This window comes from Amphiprion ocellaris, chromosome 9, assembly GCF_022539595.1.
Source record: "Amphiprion ocellaris isolate individual 3 ecotype Okinawa chromosome 9, ASM2253959v1, whole genome shotgun sequence".
Classification (NCBI taxonomy): domain Eukaryota; kingdom Metazoa; phylum Chordata; class Actinopteri; family Pomacentridae; genus Amphiprion; species Amphiprion ocellaris.
This window is the reverse complement of record NC_072774.1, coordinates 2068388-2087517: the sequence shown is the minus strand read 5'-3', so window position 1 is coordinate 2087517 and position 19130 is coordinate 2068388. Positions and strand designations below refer to the sequence as shown.

Here is a 19130-nt window from a genome sequence, read left to right as displayed (position 1 = left end):
AAAAAAATTGTAAATTCTGTGATTTCGACAGTTATTATCTGTATTTAGCAAAACATGCAAAATTTACAAATGAACAGTAGAAAAAAACAGTATAAACTTGGTTATTTTTCATGCTTCGCAATAACATGACCAGATTCTTGGTTTTTTTTCTATATTTAATACTATAAATTTTTATATAACTTCTCTTGAAGGAGAAATTATCAGTTTATATCTGTGCATTGAGTACTGCTCTTTTTTGTACAGTTTATTTTTCTGTCTTTGCTGCTGTAACACTAAATTTCTCCGACCGATAAAGTTTTAATCAATCTATCGCTCAAATGGACAGACACTGGCTGATACTACGTTACCCAGAAGTCTGTGCGGCAGAGTCAGACGAAAACAGATTCTTTTTATTTGTGAATAAAGATTTCTAAATTCACTTTTAACATAGTACAGCACACATAAACCGCGAATAATACATTTTAGTTAAATGTTTGTCTTGAATATTCATTTAAATATTTATTTAAAGTTTAGCGTCTGTCTGTTGACACTGCGGACCAGTAGGAACGTCCCGTCTACGTCGGCGGGCAGCCAATCAGCGCGCCCGTTGTTGGGAGGCGGCATCGGGCGGAGAGCTGCTGTTAGTTTGCGCTGTGTTTATTGTTAAGGTTGTGTGGATCAGCACTGCGGTACCAGCCGGACTTCATGAGACCCGCAGCGGGCCGCAGGGGGAGGAGAGGCACCGGGGTGAGTACCGCTGCAGCCCGGGGTCATGCACCTCCAGCCCGGGCAGCTCAGCGAGCCGCCCCGCTCTCCGGCTGCCCGGAGCAGGCCGACAACAGCCCGGAGGAGGCTGTCAGAGGGTCGGTGGAGGCCCGCGGGCTGCAGGTTCACCCGGGACACCGTTAAAGTCCGCGAATATAGTGAGGCTCCGCACTGCGGGACCGAACCGAACCGAGCCGAACCGGAGCGGAGGAGAAACAGCGGGAGCAGGGAGGAGCAGAGGCGGAGACAGGCGCTGTTTACTGGGGGCTGAGAGAGGGAGACACCGGGGGGAACTACTTCCTGTCAGGGTCTATTTATCACTTCATTATTATTATATCTAGAATCAGCAAACTTCTGATCAGACATCCCAGATCTGACTGAAAACTTTATAAAATAAAATAGACATTTTTATAAACATATTTCTGACATTTTAAAATTTTAGATTAGTATTTTAAATATAAGGGTCATTCCAGCACAGGAGGACATTTTATATCAAACTTCAAATATTCCATGTATAAAATCCTAAAACATGCAGTAGTTGTGTAAATGTTCTTGTCCTGAGACCAAATCTAAAAAAAAACCAGGAGAAAAGAATGTTTGAAAATATTTTTAAAATACCAAATAAGTCTGGAGTTCCCCTAAAATCACATTTTCCTCTTGTCCCACCCCCCTGATGACCAAACTGAATCTGAAATAAAACAGTTAAAATCAAATTTAAATCTCCTTTTTTTGGTTTTATTTTTTTCATTGATGTCTCTTGTAATTGTGGGAACATTTTTTTAATCAACGTAATATTTAAAGTAATAATTACTATGCATGGAACGTGTCCCACAACAATCCTATTGATGACATTTTTGTCTTTTGTGTCTAGTTTTTGTTGTTTTATGTCTCGTTTTTGTCTTTTGTGTCTTGTTTTTGTCATTTTGTGTCTCATTTTCTGTCTTGTTTTTGTCATTTTCTGTCTTGTTTTTGTTGTTTTCTGTCTTCTTGTCATTTTCTGTCTTGTTTTTGTCATTTTGTGTCTCGTTTGTCATTTTGTGTTTCGTTTTGGTCGTTTTGTGTCTCATTTTTGTTTTGTTTTTGTCATTTTCTGTCTGACTTTTGTCATTTTGTGTTTTTTTATTGTCATTTTCTGTCTTCTTTTTGTGTATTTGTGTCTTGTTTTTGTCATTTCCATCATCAAACAGTTTTCCTAAAGAATGTGTAGAGCAAAGCTATGTCCTCTCTTGTATTTTTCATTTTTTCACTGCATTGTCAGCCTTGATTGAATGTCTCATTCTACCTAATATTATCATTATAGGACAACTAACATAGAACAACTTTAATTCATGTACGCTACCGTTCAAAGTTTGGGGTCACTTAGAAAGGCTCATTGATGATTAGAAAACCCTTGTGTAGTTATGTTAGCACATGAATAAAAGTGGGAGTTTTCATGGAAAACATGGAATTATCTGGGTGACCTCAAACTTTTGAATAGTGGTGTAGAAGTTCCTGTCTGTGTAGATGATTCTACTAAATTCTAACACAGTTTTTGTCTCTGTTTCACTTCCTGTCAGGTCTGATCTCCCTTGCTGGGATGACCGCTGGAGTTTCTGGTAGAAATAATCCACAGAAGAAAACATGAACGGAGGAACGCTGAAACGCCGGCCATGAGGAAGCACCAGAACTGATCCTGATCCAACCTTCACCTGCCTCCACGTCGGCCCGGCGATGGCCAACTCTGTGGCCCTCGTGGTCCAAGCGGAGCTGCTCCCTCCTCAGTCCGCCGCCTCGCTGTCTCCGTTCCCGTCGCTGCTCGGCTCGGCGGAGGACGGCGAGGACGAGCGGCACCGGGGGGAGCTGGTGGAGGCCGACAAGGGCGTGGCGGAGGGCGGGGAGGAGGTGGTCCTGGACATGGTGTCGGCGCCGGCCCAGCAGCCCGAGCAGTCCGACCATCCTTTCCAGTGTCTGGACTGCGGCAAGAGCTTCAGGTGGTCGTCCAGGTTGACGCATCACCTGAGGAGCCACAACAACGAGAGACCTTACCGCTGCAACCTCTGCCCCAAGGCCTTCAAGGGCTCCTCGGCTCTGCTCTACCACCAACGGTACTGAGAACCACTTTATTCTGCTCTTTATTACACTGGAAATACGCTTTCTGTAGGACAAGTCAACTCAGACACAATGTAATTAAAGTTATTTAGCTGCTTGGTACAGAAACAAAACTTTGTCCTTCTCCATGACTGATCTGCAAGAGGATCAGTTTTAAAGCTGCACAGTTAAAGGAATATTAGTCACAATTAAGATGTTGGTTTACAGTGATTAAATGACCTCAATAGATAGTGTTATTAATGTTTAAAATGTGTGTTCTGTTCATGGAAAACAGCAAATTTGGATAAACAGCTCAACACATGAGCAGGAACATGAGAAAAACTCTGAAAACAACGATTGAGCTGCAAAAACAGTTGCAAAAATGTTGAATATTGGTTCAAACATGTTGAATCCGATGGAATGTAGTTCAGAGCTGCATGATACTGGAAAAAAAACATGCCACTGGAAGAAATGGAGGAATTTTCTGTTTTCTTTCCTTTATGACAGTAAACTGAGATCTTTGGACGAAACAAGACATTTGAGGAAACTCTGATCCATATTTTTCACCATTTAAAGACATTTTTAGAACCAAACAGCTGATTGATTCATCCAGAAAACCATCTATAAATAAATAGATAATGAAAATAATCATTAGCTCGGTGCAGGTATTTCGTGGTTTAACATGATGATTTTAGCATGAATTCAAGAGAAACTACCATTAAATCCATATTTTTAACCTTCTGTAAGGCAAACACTAGCAATTATTTTGATTCTGCAGATTTATTATTTGAAATATGTTCATTATTTTGTATCTAAAATGTCTCAGGATGGTGAAAATGTCTTAAAACCAAAGGCAATGTCGTTAAGAAACTCAGTTAAGCATCTAGAGCTGTACCGATTCATTGATTAGTTGTCAAATATAAAGGAAATTCTGTGTTTTTACCTTCCTAAATGTGAATATTTTCTGGTTTCTTTCCTCTGTGACAGTAAACTGAAGATCTTTGAACTAAATAAGACATTTGACGAAACTCTGATCCACATTTTTCACCATTTTCTGACAGTTTAGAGACAAAATAATGAAAATAATCATTATTTTCAGCCCTAAAGTCCCGCCCATGGCTCTGTTTGATTGGCCGTTACCATCACAAGTACCAGCCAATCAGCACTGAAGGATAAAAGTTGGAAAATCTGATTAAAGATAGACAAACAAAATTAATTAGTTGGAGTCTGTTTAGATTTGACACTAAGATTAGCTAAAATTCACAGATAAATGGATGTAATGTGTGTTTAAAGAATGGTAATAAATAAATACTGAGCAGAATAATCACAAATTGTACATTTATGGTAGTTTAATACGAACGTCAGGACTTTTTAGGGATGAATTTTGATGGATTTTCTGAGTTCAGCCTCCAGATTCTCCTGCTGTGTTCCCGCTGTTGTCATGATGTCATCCCTTATATAATTTGCGGTGATGTAATTATGGATTTCTGGGTTTTTCTGGTTTTGTTTCATGTCGTACGTCTGCATTCCTTTCGGGTTTCACCGCTGTGTTTTACAAAACAAGCCGATGGCCCATCGCTCCAATAGTGAATCATTTTCCAACACAGTGTTTCTGTTTAACAACTTCACAAGGTAAAAACTTCTGGACCGGGAAAGTTTTCCAGCAGATCACACAGAAACACAAATGCCTGAATTTATCTGTCATGCGGATGATACTTTCCATCCGCCTGCCTGCTAATCTGTTCAGTCTGGACACATTCAGGTCAACGGAGACGAAAAGAAAACGTTCAAACAAGGAAATTACTGTGTGAAATTCATAATTGATTCCTTCCAGCGTTCCAGCGGTGAAACCAGGGAAGTCTTGCAGAGTGTTTCCTTCCTGATTGTGTTTCTGGGTTTTAATGCTGCCGGATGTTGCAGGTCTCACTCCGGGGAGAAGCCTTATAAATGTCAGGACTGTGGAAAAGCCTTCAAACGTTCCTCTCTGCTCCAGGTGAGAAGTCAAAGCAAATAAACGTTTTCATTTTCACATTTAGCAGGTCTGTCAGATGCATAAAGTCACTCGATTTCACGTAAATCTGACATTAAAACACCTCATTTCACTCTTTACAAGCCAAGGTTACGTCTCAGCAACTACTGATGCATGTGAGGCATTTAGGGAACATCTGTGAATTGTAGCTTCAGAAAACAACCTGGATTACACAAGTCTGTGCACATCCATCACCCACCACCACAGTAAATTCTGTGGAATCACTGAAATACAGAATTTCCCTCTGGGGATTAATAAAGTCTGTATAAGTTTAAATATAAGAAGAAAAGCACTCAGAGAGCTCAGTCCTCCTCCAATGCTGCTCATTCCCCCATAAGTCAGAAATGCAGCATTTGTTTATTAGATATTGATGATCAGAGAATGTGTCCATTTAATATAGATGTACCCACAAACTAAATGGCCTTGCGCTGAGCACAGGCGTGTGCTCTGCATGTGCACATTATGAACAGATACCGAATCACGTGACCTAAATATGTAGCGGGCGGCGGGAATTGATGGGACTCAGAAACACCCCCACAATTTAATCAGTTGTTCCTTGGATCATTACTCAAAAACGGATTAACAGATTTGGATGAAATTTTCAGGGAAGGTCAGAAATGACACAAGGACCAAGTGATTAGATTCTGGCAGTGATGCAGCTTATAGTCCGGATCCACGGATTTGTTAATATTTCTGTATCTTTGCGAGATAGCGACACGGCGTCACTGTAACCATGACAACAAGTGAACACTACATCAGCTGCCTGCTGATGATCACATGATTGTGATCCTACTACAAATCCACCACTGAGGACTTATCAGGACTTATCCATCAGAAATGATTCAAGGAACAACTGATTAAATTGTGGGGGTGTTTCTGAGTCCCATCAATTCCTGCCGCCCGCTACATATTTAGGTCACGTGATTCAGTATCCGTACATAACATACACATGCAGAACACACGCCTGTGCTCAGTACAAGGTCATTTTGTTTGTGGGTACATCTATATTAAATGGACACATTCTATGATCATCAATAACTAATAATCGAATGCTGCATTTCTGACATATGGGGGAATGAGCAGCCTTGGAGGAGGACTGCGCTCTCTGAGTGTTTTTCTAGTTGTTGAAATGTTCCAGAAAGCTGAACACAAATGATAAAAAGCAAAATATTTTATAATTTAGCACCAAACTGAGTGTTTTGTTTTGGTGGTTTAGTCATGAATGAAGCATTTTGGATGCACCAGTGCAGCTAATTAATAAAAGTTGCCTGCAGTCCTACCAGCAATGTTATAATTATGTTTTTTTTAATGTTTATATTAAATAATTTCCTCCCTCTGTCCGTCCTCAGGTCCACCAGAGTGTCCACACCGGGCTTCGGACCTTTTTGTGCCCCTTTTGCCCCCTGACCTTCAAGTGGAGCTCCCACTACCAGTACCACCTGAGGCAGCACACTGGTGAGTGTCCGTATCCCTGCGACACCTGCCCCAAGGCCTTCAAGAACTCCAGCAGCCTGCGGCGCCACAAGAACGTCCACCTGGGTCTGAAGCCGTACACCTGCTCCGTGTGCAACAAGTCCTTCACCCAGTCCACCAACCTGCGGCAGCACATGAGGATCCACACCGGGGAGCGGCCCTACATCTGCAGCGAATGCGGCCGCAGCTTCACGCATTCGTCCAACCTGGCGCTGCACAAGAACTCCCACACCAACCTGAACGCCGCCGGCAAGGAGGCGAAGAGGAGCGAGGACGGGAGGAAGGGCGGCGACGTGGTGGAGGTGGTGGTGGGGGCGGAGGAGGTGACGTCCTCCATGCTGACGGACATGGTGGGGTTTGTGAGCCAGGAGGGGGCCGATGGAGTCGGGGTGGGGATGGAGGAGGTGTTCCTGTCCACCGCCTCCTCCGGCCAGACTCCGGGACTCCTCCCCCAGCTCACCCTCACCCCCTCTGGGGAGGATGCGTGCGCGTCCAGGGCCATCGGGACGGAGGTCCACCTGAGCACGGACACCGGCGCCAGCGTCCTCCTGTACAGCTGCGGCAGCTGCAGCCACACCTTCAGCACCAGGACCGACCTGGAGGAGCACCAGGCCATCCACATGGCCCCGGAGGAGCACGGGTCCAGGGGGGAGGCCGGGCACGGAGCCGGGATGGAGGTCGGAGACGGCCTGGTGGGAGCCGGACACCTGCTGGCCGACTTTGAGGAGGTGGTGGAGACAACTACGGTGGCTGAGAGTGGACACACAACAGAAGTACTGCTGGGATTAACAGAAGGAACCGAAGGAAGCAGTACGGTAAGTTACGGATTTAACCCTCATGTCGTCCTGCGGGTCAAAATTGACCCGTTTTAAAGTTTGAAAATGTGGGGAACAAAATCTATTTTCACAGTGAAGCTTTTGATGTCCACATTTTCAACATTTTTGGGAAATCTTTGAACATTTTTTTGGTGGAAAAAAAGAAATGCTAAAAAAAAATGTTTCTTAAGAACATTCCCAAAAAAATTAACCAAAATCCAGCGAAATTCCACTGGATTTTTATGTGAATCTTCTTAAAGAAAATATTAGAAGTTTTACTGATATATATGGAATCACTTTAGATATTTTATTTATTTTTAATTTTCTTGCCAAATTTGGGGGATTTTTTTAAAATCAAACTTTCAAGGGAAACTTAAGGAATTATTGAAATTTTCTTCCTGAAAGTTTTGCAGATTTTCATAAATTTGGGGGATTTCTTTGGTGAATTTTTGGATTTTTTTCAGACAAGGAAACAGTACTTTTTGGTGCCCGTGAATGAGGACAACTGGAGGGGTAAAGGAATAACTTAGAGAATAAATACTAGCTGAGTTCATGTTTACTGATACAGCAACATTAAAAGTATTTACTACCATCTGTTGTCCTCTTTTAATGCTCTCCTGCATTACATCATGGTCAAATTAATTTAACTTTTAGGACAAGAATTTACAAAAAAATTTTGTCAGAGTGAAAACAGATTTCAACAAAGTATTTAATTAAAAATGATTGTATAAATATTTTCCTCCTTCAAGTCAGTATTTAGTAGGGTTAAGGTCCTCATGATGCTGCTACCACCGTGCTTCACATCATGATGCTGCCACCACCATGCTTCACATCATGATGCTGCCACCACCATGCTTCACATCATGATGCTGCCACCACCGTGCTTCACATCATGATGCTGCCACCACTGTGCTTCACAGTGGGGATGGTGTGTTTGTGATGTTGTGCAATGTTTTTAACTCCTTCAGAGCAGTCATAGGTGTCTTGGTGGCCTCTCTCACTCGTCCCTTTCTTGCTCGGTTACAAAGTTTTTCGAACCAACTTGAAGCTAACTGCTTCTAGCATAAACAACCAGAGTTTTGTCCAAACTAAAGATGATGTTTGTGCAAAAAAGAGTTCCCTCCTGATCGCCGACAAACACAACATGAACACAGTAACCCAAGTAGAACAGTTCAGTGTGATTCATCGTTCAGCATCAAAGCAGACCTTCCTTTGTCTGCAGAATCTCATCCTAATTGACCTGCAGAAATCCAGCGCAGTGAAGTCAGCGAGTTCAGCCTGAAGATGCATGTTTTTGATATGTTTTACTTCCTCTGGTCTGTCCTCAGAATGCCGGCACCACCCAGGCCCAGTTTGACCTGCTGCAGAGCTTCACCGAGGTGACTCAGAGCTCTGAGGCCACTCAGCCGGAGGCCAGAACCACATGGGCAGGGCTGTCATGTGGCTACTGCAATAAGAGCTTCAAGACCAGTGGAGGCCTCAACAGACATGTGTCGCTGGTGAGAAACGCTGTCAGACGCATTAATGCACATCATACTGAGCACCAGAGCTGCACGATAATGGATAAAACTAACAACTGCAACGTTTCGTTTCTGCATAATGTGAATAAATGCATGAATTTTCATCAGATGACCTGAATAACTCAATCTGGAAAAAGAATGAATCATCTGATTTTGTAGGCACCGAAAATAGAGAATAATTATAAAATTGCTGGGGAAAAAAAGCCATTTGGAACATTTCTCACATGGCGTAACTCTGGCAGAGACCTCCAGAATAGTATTTTAGCTTCGGATATCATTCAGATCTGTCTTCGTACTCATCTTACAGAACTCCTGCTGATTTTAAAGGTCAAACTAATTAGTAACGTCTTCCTTTCTGTAGCTGAAATATTTCCAGACAACGGATTTATTTTTGTGGCCAAATCTTTGTTTTCAGAGTTTCTCTTCTGTTGCTGCACATGTGGAGCTGCAGGTCTAAAACTCTGTTAAATAAAGTTAAAATAAACTCCAAGAAGATTTGAGATCCAAGGTTCAAGATTTCTATTTGCCATTTGTTGACATAAACAGACAGTTTCGGCACGTAGGAATTCTTGTGCAGGGCTTCCTTGGAAGTCGAGTTAAAGAACAGACAACGCAGCTGTCAAAGATAGATTTAAAAAAAGACACTCTACAAGAATGATGGAAAGGATGAATACAAAAAAAAAAAAATGAGAGAACCACATGCTGCAGCAGAGGTACGAAAATGCTTCACTTGTCCATAAATATATCCATCTACAGGGGTCCTCTGTGTACAACGTCATCGACCTACGGCGTTTCGTCGTTACATCGGAACTGATTCTGTAGAACTAGTTGAGTGAGCGGATGAATACGTCATCATACGGCGCTGTCAGACGGCTTCGTTTCCATTCTCCAGTTGTACTCCACCTTGGATTGTGTTACATTCACTAACTTTTTGCCCTTCATTATGGCTCCCAGCATAAAACCGTCTATCCTCTAGATGCGTTTTTCCCACGTGTAAACGCCTCGCATCTGAAAATCACACTCATGGTGGACGGTCACTAGCAGGACACAACATGGTCACATGACAGCGTTTTCAGCTAGACGGTCCAGCAGACGAGGCTGTAAATCTTTTCTCTTATTCTGAAAACACTTCAGGGAAAAGTATTTCTGAAAACGTTTGAGGTGAGAAATGAGCTGCTGAATCTGTCCTGGTTTTACTTCACTGACAGCTAGTTTAGACGTTCGAGGACAGTTTCATCACGCATCATGAATTTGTCCGCAGCAGCTTATTTCTCACCTCAAACGTTTTCAGAAATACTTTTCCCTGAAGTGTTTTCAGAATAAGAGAAAAGGTTTACAGCCGAGCTGCTGTGTTTATCCGACTCGTCTACCGGACCATCTAGCTGAAAACGCTGTCATGTGACCATGTTGTGTCCTGCTAGTGACCGTCCACCATGAGTGTGATTTTCAGATGCGAGGCGTTTACATGCGGGAAAAACGCATCTAGAGGATACGTACCTTTAGTCTGACTCTTCTGATGGCAGTGCTTCAGACAACAGGAAAGCCGTCTCCATGGAAGTGAAATTAGATAAAATAAAACGCTCATGTTGTAAAAACAGGGCAGCATATCCTGTTATTTTCTCCTAAAATGATTCATACATGCATGAAGTCGTTGGTATTCATGACGTTTCTGAAGAACTGATGGATTTCGTGATGCAGGTAACGGCTTTGTTTACATTTTCACCAGAGTTGCGACTTACGGCGAAAATCGACTTACGGAGATCTGAAGGGACGGAACTCCTGTCCTGTGCTCTGAGTGCTTTCTTGTTCACATTTGTGGAACTCAAAGCTCTTTCCGTGTGTTTCTCATTCACCTATTCTCACACCAATGACAACAAAGCTGGATCAGGTGCAACCTTCAAATGTGGCATCATGCCTACTTTGACTTGTGCAGAGAACTGAACCACCAGCGTCTGCAGCGATAGATCCTGCAGCCCTTCAACATTCTTTTAAGTGAATATTCTCTGCTGCTTTGGTCCCTCCAGATGCACTCCCTGTCCTCCCAGTCCCGCTCCCAGTTCAGCTGCTCGGCCTGCGACCGCTCCTTCCCCCTGCTGTCCTCCCTCCTCACCCACCAGCACTCCCACACTCCGGAGCAGCGGCTGCTGGCCGAGGCCGAGGCCGAGATCGTCTGTCCCCCGTCGCTGTCGCTGTCGCTGCCGCTGCCGTCGTCCCCCGGCCGGGCCGACAAGCAGCAGGAGGGCCGCAGGGAGATCCACGTGGACATCATCACCGTGGGGGACGAGCAGGAGGAGCAGCCGGTCAAAGCCAGCAAAGCTCACAAGAAGACGGGACCCAGCAAGAGCGCCGCCGCCGGAGGTGAGGGGATTAGAAACTGACCGTTGGCATGGAGACGGTGGTTGACTGAGAGGCCCCAAGTAACTTATTTTGATTTATAGTGAGTTTTATTTCATTATTCTGGCTGGAAATGACATAAAAAAGAGACTAAGCACAGTAGAACACCGTGTCAGAGATGTTTTTACTGCTTTAGAAATCTGAATTTAAGTTTAAACCATAGAAGTAAGAGTCAAGTGGATTCTTCACGCAAATTTAAGCCCCAAAATTATTCAACTCCCTGACAAATATTGATTTATAGTGTATTTTTATCTGACTAACAAGTTTGTTCTGACTGGAAATGACATAAACAAGAGATAAAGCACAGTAGAACACTGTGATTTTAAATATTTCTGTGACTTTTTAAAGCATTTTAACTAAAAATACCACGTCTAAAATTCCTCATACCATTGAAATAAATGTGCAATAAAAGTCTCTTTTAGTTAAAAACTCACATTACTGCAGTTTATCAGAGGTCATAATGTCACATGAACAGATTTACAGCAAGATTTTATTTCATTTATGAAGTAATAAGTAAAATTTGTCATAAAATATTTAAAATGTCCAGTTTTCTGTTGTTCTAATGTATTTTTAAGGTGATATAAACTCATGTTTTTCCTGCTTTAGACGTCTGAATTTCAGTTTAAAATACAGAAGTAAGAGTAAAATAGAATCTAACTTTACACACTTCTGCACATTTAAGCCCCAAAATTATTCATCCTTATACCAAATTTTAATTTATAGTGAATTTTTATTCGATTAACAGTTTTCTTTTGGCTAAAAAATAGCTGAAAAAAGCGACAAAACCCGGTTAGACATTGTGTTAGAGATCTTGGTGAAAAGTTTTTGCTGTTTCTATGCTTTTGTTTTCTTTTTATATTCATTTTTTACTTTAAACGTCATGCTAAAAATTATTCATAGCCCTGAAATGTCCAGAAAAAGACCCAAAATTGTTCCTCCTGATGCCAAATTGTGATTGATAGTGAATTTTTATTTAACCGACAGGTTTCCTATGGCTGGAAATGACAGAAACAAGAGAAAAAACTCACTCTGTAAAACACTGTGTTACAGATGATAATTAAGCATTTTAACTATTTCTTTGTTGGTGTTTTGCATTTTTACTAAAAATTCTACATCCAGAATTATTTATTTTGTGAAACTCTGTCAATTTTTGAGAAAATGCAGTAGTTCTCTAGTCAGTTATAGTCCCAAAAAAGACTCAAAATTGTTCTTCCCCATGACACATTTTGATTTAAAGTGTGTTTTTATTCCACCAACAAATTTCTTTTGGATTGAAATGACATAAACAAGAGACAGAAGACAGTAGAACTTGTGATATTGATCAATTTTAACTATTTCAACATTTTTTTCTGAGATTGTTATTACAAAAATGCACTATAAAGGTAGAACAGCCGATTCCTGGTCGGTTACTAGTCATTTGAACTCAAAGTCCAACATTTTTTAGACTCTTTTCATATTAATCAAGGGCAAAACCTTTGTCATCACAGCAATAAAATGGTTCTAAAAACATAGAAATAGTTCAAATTCATCCTCAAAAGCCCAACACAATGTCTTACTGGGTTTTATTTATGTCGTTTCCAGCCAAAAGAAACCTGCTGGTCCAACAAAAAGTCACTGTAAATCTAAATTTGGCTGAGGAGGATTCAGTCTACAACAGAAAGTTTTGTTCTTTCACACCTTCTGAGGTCGGGACACCTTCATATCAACCAAACATCTTGATTTATTCTCTTTATTCTGTATTTTCCTGCTTTTAAATCGTGATTTTCCCTCCCAGAGAGGCCGTACCGCTGCTCGGAGTGTGGAAAAGCCTTCAAAGGTTCGTCGGGGCTGAAGTACCACATGAGGGATCACACTGGGGAGAGGCCCTACCGCTGCACCGAGTGTGGGAAGAGCTTCAAGAGATCCTCGCTGCTCTCCATCCACCAGAGGGTAAAAAACAACCTCAGCTTTAACCCTCTGGACCCCAGAAACCAGCCCAGGCGTGTTATGTTTTTAAAGAATCACCAAAATGACACCGTCTGTCTGCCAGAAACTGTAAACACTGAGAGGATCAGCAGATTTTTCACTTCCACGGACTTATCGTCTGTCATAGAGAGTTCCCAAAGTTTAAACTGCAGGGTTTCACCAAATTATTCTACATGTAAAAAATCATCAAAAAGAGCATTTCCTCTAACCACATTCTGTAAAAGACAGACTTGAACTGACAGAAGCGAGACAGAAAACGACAGGAACAGCCCACAAAATGACCACAATGAGGAAAAAGTGGCATAAATGAAACACGAAATGACACAAGGTGAGAAACGAGACACAAAATGAGAATTATGAGACACAAACAACATAAAGGAGACTGAACTGTCGCTGTAGAAATGGAAATAGTTAAATATCTGTAGTATGTAGAGAAAATTATCACAGAGACACAAAATACCACAGATAAGACAGGAAATGACATAAAACTTCAAAAATGAGACATAAAATAAGAACAATAAGACACAAAATGAGAAAAATCTGACACGAAATAAGAAAAATCAGACAAAATAAGAAAAATCAGACACATAATAACAAAAATAAGACAAAATAAGAAAAATCAGACACAAAATAACAAAAATAACAAAAATGAGACACGAAATTAGAAAAAGCAGATACAAAATGAGAAAAACAAGACACAATAAGAAAACCGAGACTCAAAATTAGAAAAATAAGACACAAAATGAGAAAAATAAGAGAAAATAATAAAAATGAGACACAAAATGAGAAAAATGTGACACAAGACAACAGAAAAAAGACAAAAATATCCCGAAGAAACACATAATACCACAAATGAGACAGAAAATGAAATAAAACTTCAAAAACGAGACACAAAATGAGAACCGTGAGACGCAAAACAACACAAAGGACAATACACTGTCTCTGAGTTTGTAGAGGCTGTAGAATAAAAACAGTGAAATATCTGAGTGCTTTTCTAGTTTTAAAGATAACATTCCTCAGTTCAGATGCAGCAGCATGACTTGATGCCATAAAGTGTAGAATAATCTAATTGTCCATGCGCTCATCTCCAGGTCCATACGGGGGTCCGGGCCTTCCAGTGTCCTCACTGTCCTCTCACCTTCAAGTGGAGCTCCCACTACCAGTATCACCTGCGGCAGCACACAGGTGAGCGTCCGTACGTCTGTAAGGAATGCGGGAAGTCCTTCAAGAACACCAGCTGCCTGCGGAGACACAGTCAGATGCACTCGGGTCTGCGTCCTCACACCTGCTCCGTCTGCTCCAAGTCCTTCTCCCAGACGTCCAACCTCAAGCAGGTCAGAGCTGCACACTCACAGCTGACAGTTCTGCTGTGTTCAGGCCTAAAAGCAACACAACCAAACACCAAAGATTCTTCTAAATATCACACCTACACCTGAGTAAAATTGAAATTGAAAGTTATTTACAAAGATATTGTAGTAAACCTGTTGACTACTTTATATTAAATAACTCAGAAAGCCTTGGAGTCTGGCCAGTTTTTTTTCAGGAGGAAATGACATCATGGGGAGCAGGTCATGTGATTTGGAATGACAAAAGAATGACAAAAATGAGACGCAGAGTGACAAAAATGAGACAGAAATCAACAAAACCGAGACAAAGAGTGACAAAAACAAGACACAAAATAACAAAAACGAGACAGAAAACGACAAAAATGAGACAAAACGACAAAATCGAAACACAAAATGACAACAAGATAAAAAAATGACAAAATCGAGACAAAATGACAAAACGAGACACAAAACAACAAAATTGAGACAAAACAACAAAAACAAGATAGAAAACGACAAAATCAAGACACAAAATGACAAAAACAAGACAAAAATGACAAAATGACACAAAATGACACAAACGAGACACAAGACGACAAAACCAAGACACAAAATGACAAAAACGAGACACAAAATGACAAAACGAGACAGAAAACGACAAAACCGAGACAAAGAGTGACAAAAACAAGACACAAAATAACAAAATGAGACAGAAAACAACAAAAATGAGACAGAAAAGACAAAAAAGAGACAGAAAACGACAAAAATGAGACAAAATGACAAAATCGAAACACAAAATGACAAGATAAAAAAATGACAAAATCGAGACAAAATGACAAAACGAGACACAAAACAACAAAATTGAGACAAAACAACAAAAACAAGATAGAAAACGACAAAATCAAGACACAAAATGACAAAAACAAGACAAAAATGACAAAATGACACAAAATGACACAAACGAGACACAAGACGACAAAACCAAGACACAGAATGACAAAAACGAGACACAAAATGACAAAACGAGACAGAAAACGACAAAACCGAGACAAAGAGTGACAAAAACAAGACACAAAATAACAAAATGAGACAGAAAACAACAAAAACGAGACAGAAAACGACAAAAATGAGACAAAACGACAAAATCGAAACACAAAATGACAAGATAAAAAAATGACAAAATCGAGACAAAATGACAAAACGAGACACAAAACAACAAAATTGAGACAAAACAACAAAAACAAGATAGAAAACGACAAAATCAAGACACAAAATGACAAAAACAAGACAAAAATGACAAAATGACACAAAATGACACAAACGAGACACAAGACGACAAAACCAAGACACAAAATGACAAAAACGAGACAGAAAACGACAAAACCGAGACAAAGAGTGACAAAAACAAGACACAAAATAACAAAATGAGACAGAAAACAACAAAAATGAGACAGAAAAGACAAAAAAGAGACAGAAAACGACAAAAATGAGACAAAATGACAAAAACGAGACAGATATGACAAAACTACACAAAATGACAAAACTGAGAAACAAAATGGCAAAATTGAGACAGAAAACGACAAAAGCAACCAAACCCAATAAAATCATATTTAATTTATCCCATGGACTTTAAAAGTCCCTCCTTTCCATATGGAGCCAGACTCTGTTTTTCTAACGTCTCCTGTCTGTCTTTGTTTCTTTCTTTCTCAGCATGAGCGGACCCACTCCGGGGAGCGTCCCTTCCAGTGCACCCACTGCAGTAAAAGCTTCACCCACTCCTCCAACCTGCAGCTGCACCTCCGCACCCACTCCTCTCGCAAAGACTTCAAGTGTCCCTTCTGCTCCAAGGAGTTCGTCATGCACTCCTACCTGCAGAGACACATCCGGACGCACGGCGGCGGCGTCTCCCTGCAGGGGGGCGGCGGCAAGGACGGCGTGTCGGTGAAGGCGAGCGTCGGCGGGGTGACCACCACCACCACCCTGCTCAACCCCATCACCCTGGAAGCGTCGGGGAGCAGCGGCAGCCTGATCGTGTCCCAGCCGGCGCTCAACATTCCCCCCAACACGTCCCAGAACTACTTCATGATCCAGACCGCCAGCGGCCTGCAGCTCATCCCTCTGTCCGCTCCAGCGCCGCCGCCTCCTCCGCCGCCGCCTCCGTCGCAGCCCCAGAACTTCCTCCTCCTGCAGTGTCCGGCGAACAGCGGCGGCCAGTCCAGCCTCATCCTCGTCCCGACGGCCGCCAACCCTCCGGAGAACCTCCCCGTCCTGCAGACCATCCAGACATTCCAGCCGCAGATCACCCAGTTTCCCTCCGTTCAGCAGCAGCAGCAGACCAGGATCATCATCACCAACAACAACAACACGCACGCTCCTGTTGCCGCGGCGACGCACAGCTACCTGCTCAACAGGCCGATCCTGGGGAGGAGCACGAGGACAGCTCGGGGCCGGCGGGGACGGAAACCCAAAGCCGCTCTCCAGAAACCCGCGAATCCTCCGGTGACTAATGGCCACACTGCAGCAACGGAGCTGCTGCCGCCACCGCCCGTATCCACGACAACGGACACCTCAGGACCCCCGCCTGGCGTCGCCACGGCGCCCGTCCCGGAGAGCCGACCTCACCCCGCCGCCGAGCAGACGAGTACGGAGGACGGCGTGACGGGGAAGCAGTTTGTGTTGTGCTTCGATAACGAGGGCCGGGCCAAGGAGGGGGTGAGGATGGGGGAGGCGGGGGAGTCGTACGTGCTGCAGTTCGAGGGGAACCCGGCAGGGGGGGAGGCGGACAGCGGGGTGGGCGGGGACGGGAAGTCGCTTGTGCTGCAGTTCAAAACGGACGGCGAGGCGGAGAAGGGGGGAGACAAGGCAGGGGTGATGTCACTGCTGCACCAGTGGGGGGAGGAGAAGGCGGGGGAGGGAGCAGGCGCTGTGGGGGAGGGCGGCCGGCGGGAGTCGTACGTCCTGCACTTCCACACAGAGACGCAGGGCGGCGCCGTCAGCGGAGGCCGAGAACGAAGCCTGCAGCTTTCCTGCTCCAACGCCCAGAGCCTGGTGCCTCTGGACGGGCAGGAGGTGGTGTTCGAGCTGGGCGGGGGCGCCAAGATGGAGCCGGAGACCGAGGAGGGGATGCAGATGATCGCCCTGATAGAGGGCGAGGGAGGGGTGATGGCGGGGGAGGAAGGGGCAGGGTGCAGCGATGCGAGCGGCGGAGGCGGCGGCGTCACCGAGGGCGGAGCGGCGGCAACGGCGTCCATGGAGGGAATATTTCAGCTGGAGAGCGGAGACGAGATCGTCATCATCGAGGTCAGCACCAGCAGCCTGAGGGAGGGGAGGGGCGAGCGAGGAGGGGAGGCGGAGCTCCCACAGGCGGAGGAGGTGAAGGACAAATCCGGAAACCAAGAACCGGACGGAGCTCAGAGCGACGACACCATCAGAAACGGACCTATCAGCAAAGAGATGCTCTAACCGAGGAGAAAGAGAGAGAGTTTGTGTGTACGTGTGTGTACGTGTGTGTATGTGCGTGTTAGCGTGTGTGTGCGTGTTAGCGTGTGTGTGCGTGTTAGCGTGTTAGCACTTTAGCTGAGTTCTCCAGGACTCTCAGGAGAACGTGAACAGGTTGTTGTACAGCCACGGTGCCTCCTACTAGAAATGTTATACATTCGGACGGCTGCACTTGGACCTCCGTGTTGGAAACTCTATCGGTTTAAATTATACTGTCGCTGGCAGTCTGTTTATCCAGTAAATAAATGTTTCTCCACCATGTTAATAGGAACTAATTATTATTATTATTATTATTATTATTATTATTATTAATAATAATAAATCTGTTAATACCTTTGATCTTTCTGCTTCTTTTTCTGTTATAAAAACATCTGGAATATGATAAAAGCTGCATTTTCTCAAAAATATCACACAATTTCAATAGTAGGCATCATTTTGGATGTGGTATTTTTAGTAAAAGTTGAAATTTCTCTAACAAATGACACAAGTAATAAAACACAGAAACATGTTATCTTAGACGTGTTAATGATGGATTTTGACTATATGATTTTTTTAATAAATATTTTTGCTATTAATACCACGTTCAGAAGTATTCATGCCATTGAAATTGTCATAAATGTGCAATAAAAGAGTCTATTTTAGTTAAAAACTCACATTCTGATGTAAATATTCAATGAGTGGCAGCATTTTCAATGTTCAGGAACATCTGGAATATGATAAAAGCTGCATTTCCTCAAGAATATCACAGTTTCAACAGTAAGCTGCATTTTGGGCATATTTTTACTAAAAACGTCAAACATGGAAATAGTTGAAATTCATCAGTAATATCTCTAATAGATGACAAGAGATAAAGCACAAAGACATTATATTCAAGATGTTAATGATGGATTTTGACAATTTCTATGACTTAAAAATATTTTTTGCTATAAATGCAACATCCAAAATTATTTATACCATTGAAATTGTCACAAATGTTCACTAAAAGAGTCTATTTTAGTCAAAAACTCACATTTCTGCAGTTTATCAGAGGTCATAATGTCACATGAACAGATTTACATCAATTTTATTTTATTTATGAAGTAATAAGTACAACTTGTACATAAAATATTTAAAACCACCACTTTTCTGTTGTTCTAATGTAAATAAAATGTGCTTTTAATGTTGAAATTTTCTCAAAAATTCTAAACAATTTTAATGGTATGAATATTTTTGTAATACAAATCAGAAAAAAAGCAGTGAAATAGTTAAAAATGATGATTTAATTGATCAGTAACACGAGTTTTACTATGTTTTCTCTCAT

At 42.4% G+C, this 19130-nt stretch overlaps 1 protein-coding gene across 1 annotated transcript; it reads left to right on the top strand.

The window, feature by feature from the left end:
* Nucleotides 1-579: 579 nt before the first annotated feature.
* Nucleotides 580-17794, top strand: znf628 (zinc finger protein 628). The gene is made up of 9 exons (XM_055013648.1): nucleotides 580-726; nucleotides 2301-2828; nucleotides 4732-4804; nucleotides 6190-7128; nucleotides 8457-8627; nucleotides 10673-11006; nucleotides 12817-12971; nucleotides 14099-14341; nucleotides 16043-17794. The coding sequence occupies exons 2-9, from the start codon at nucleotides 2455-2457 to the stop codon at nucleotides 17792-17794; spliced, it is 4041 nt and encodes a 1346-aa protein (XP_054869623.1). The 5' UTR covers nucleotides 580-726; nucleotides 2301-2454.
* The last annotated feature ends 1336 nt before the right edge of the window (nucleotides 17795-19130 follow it).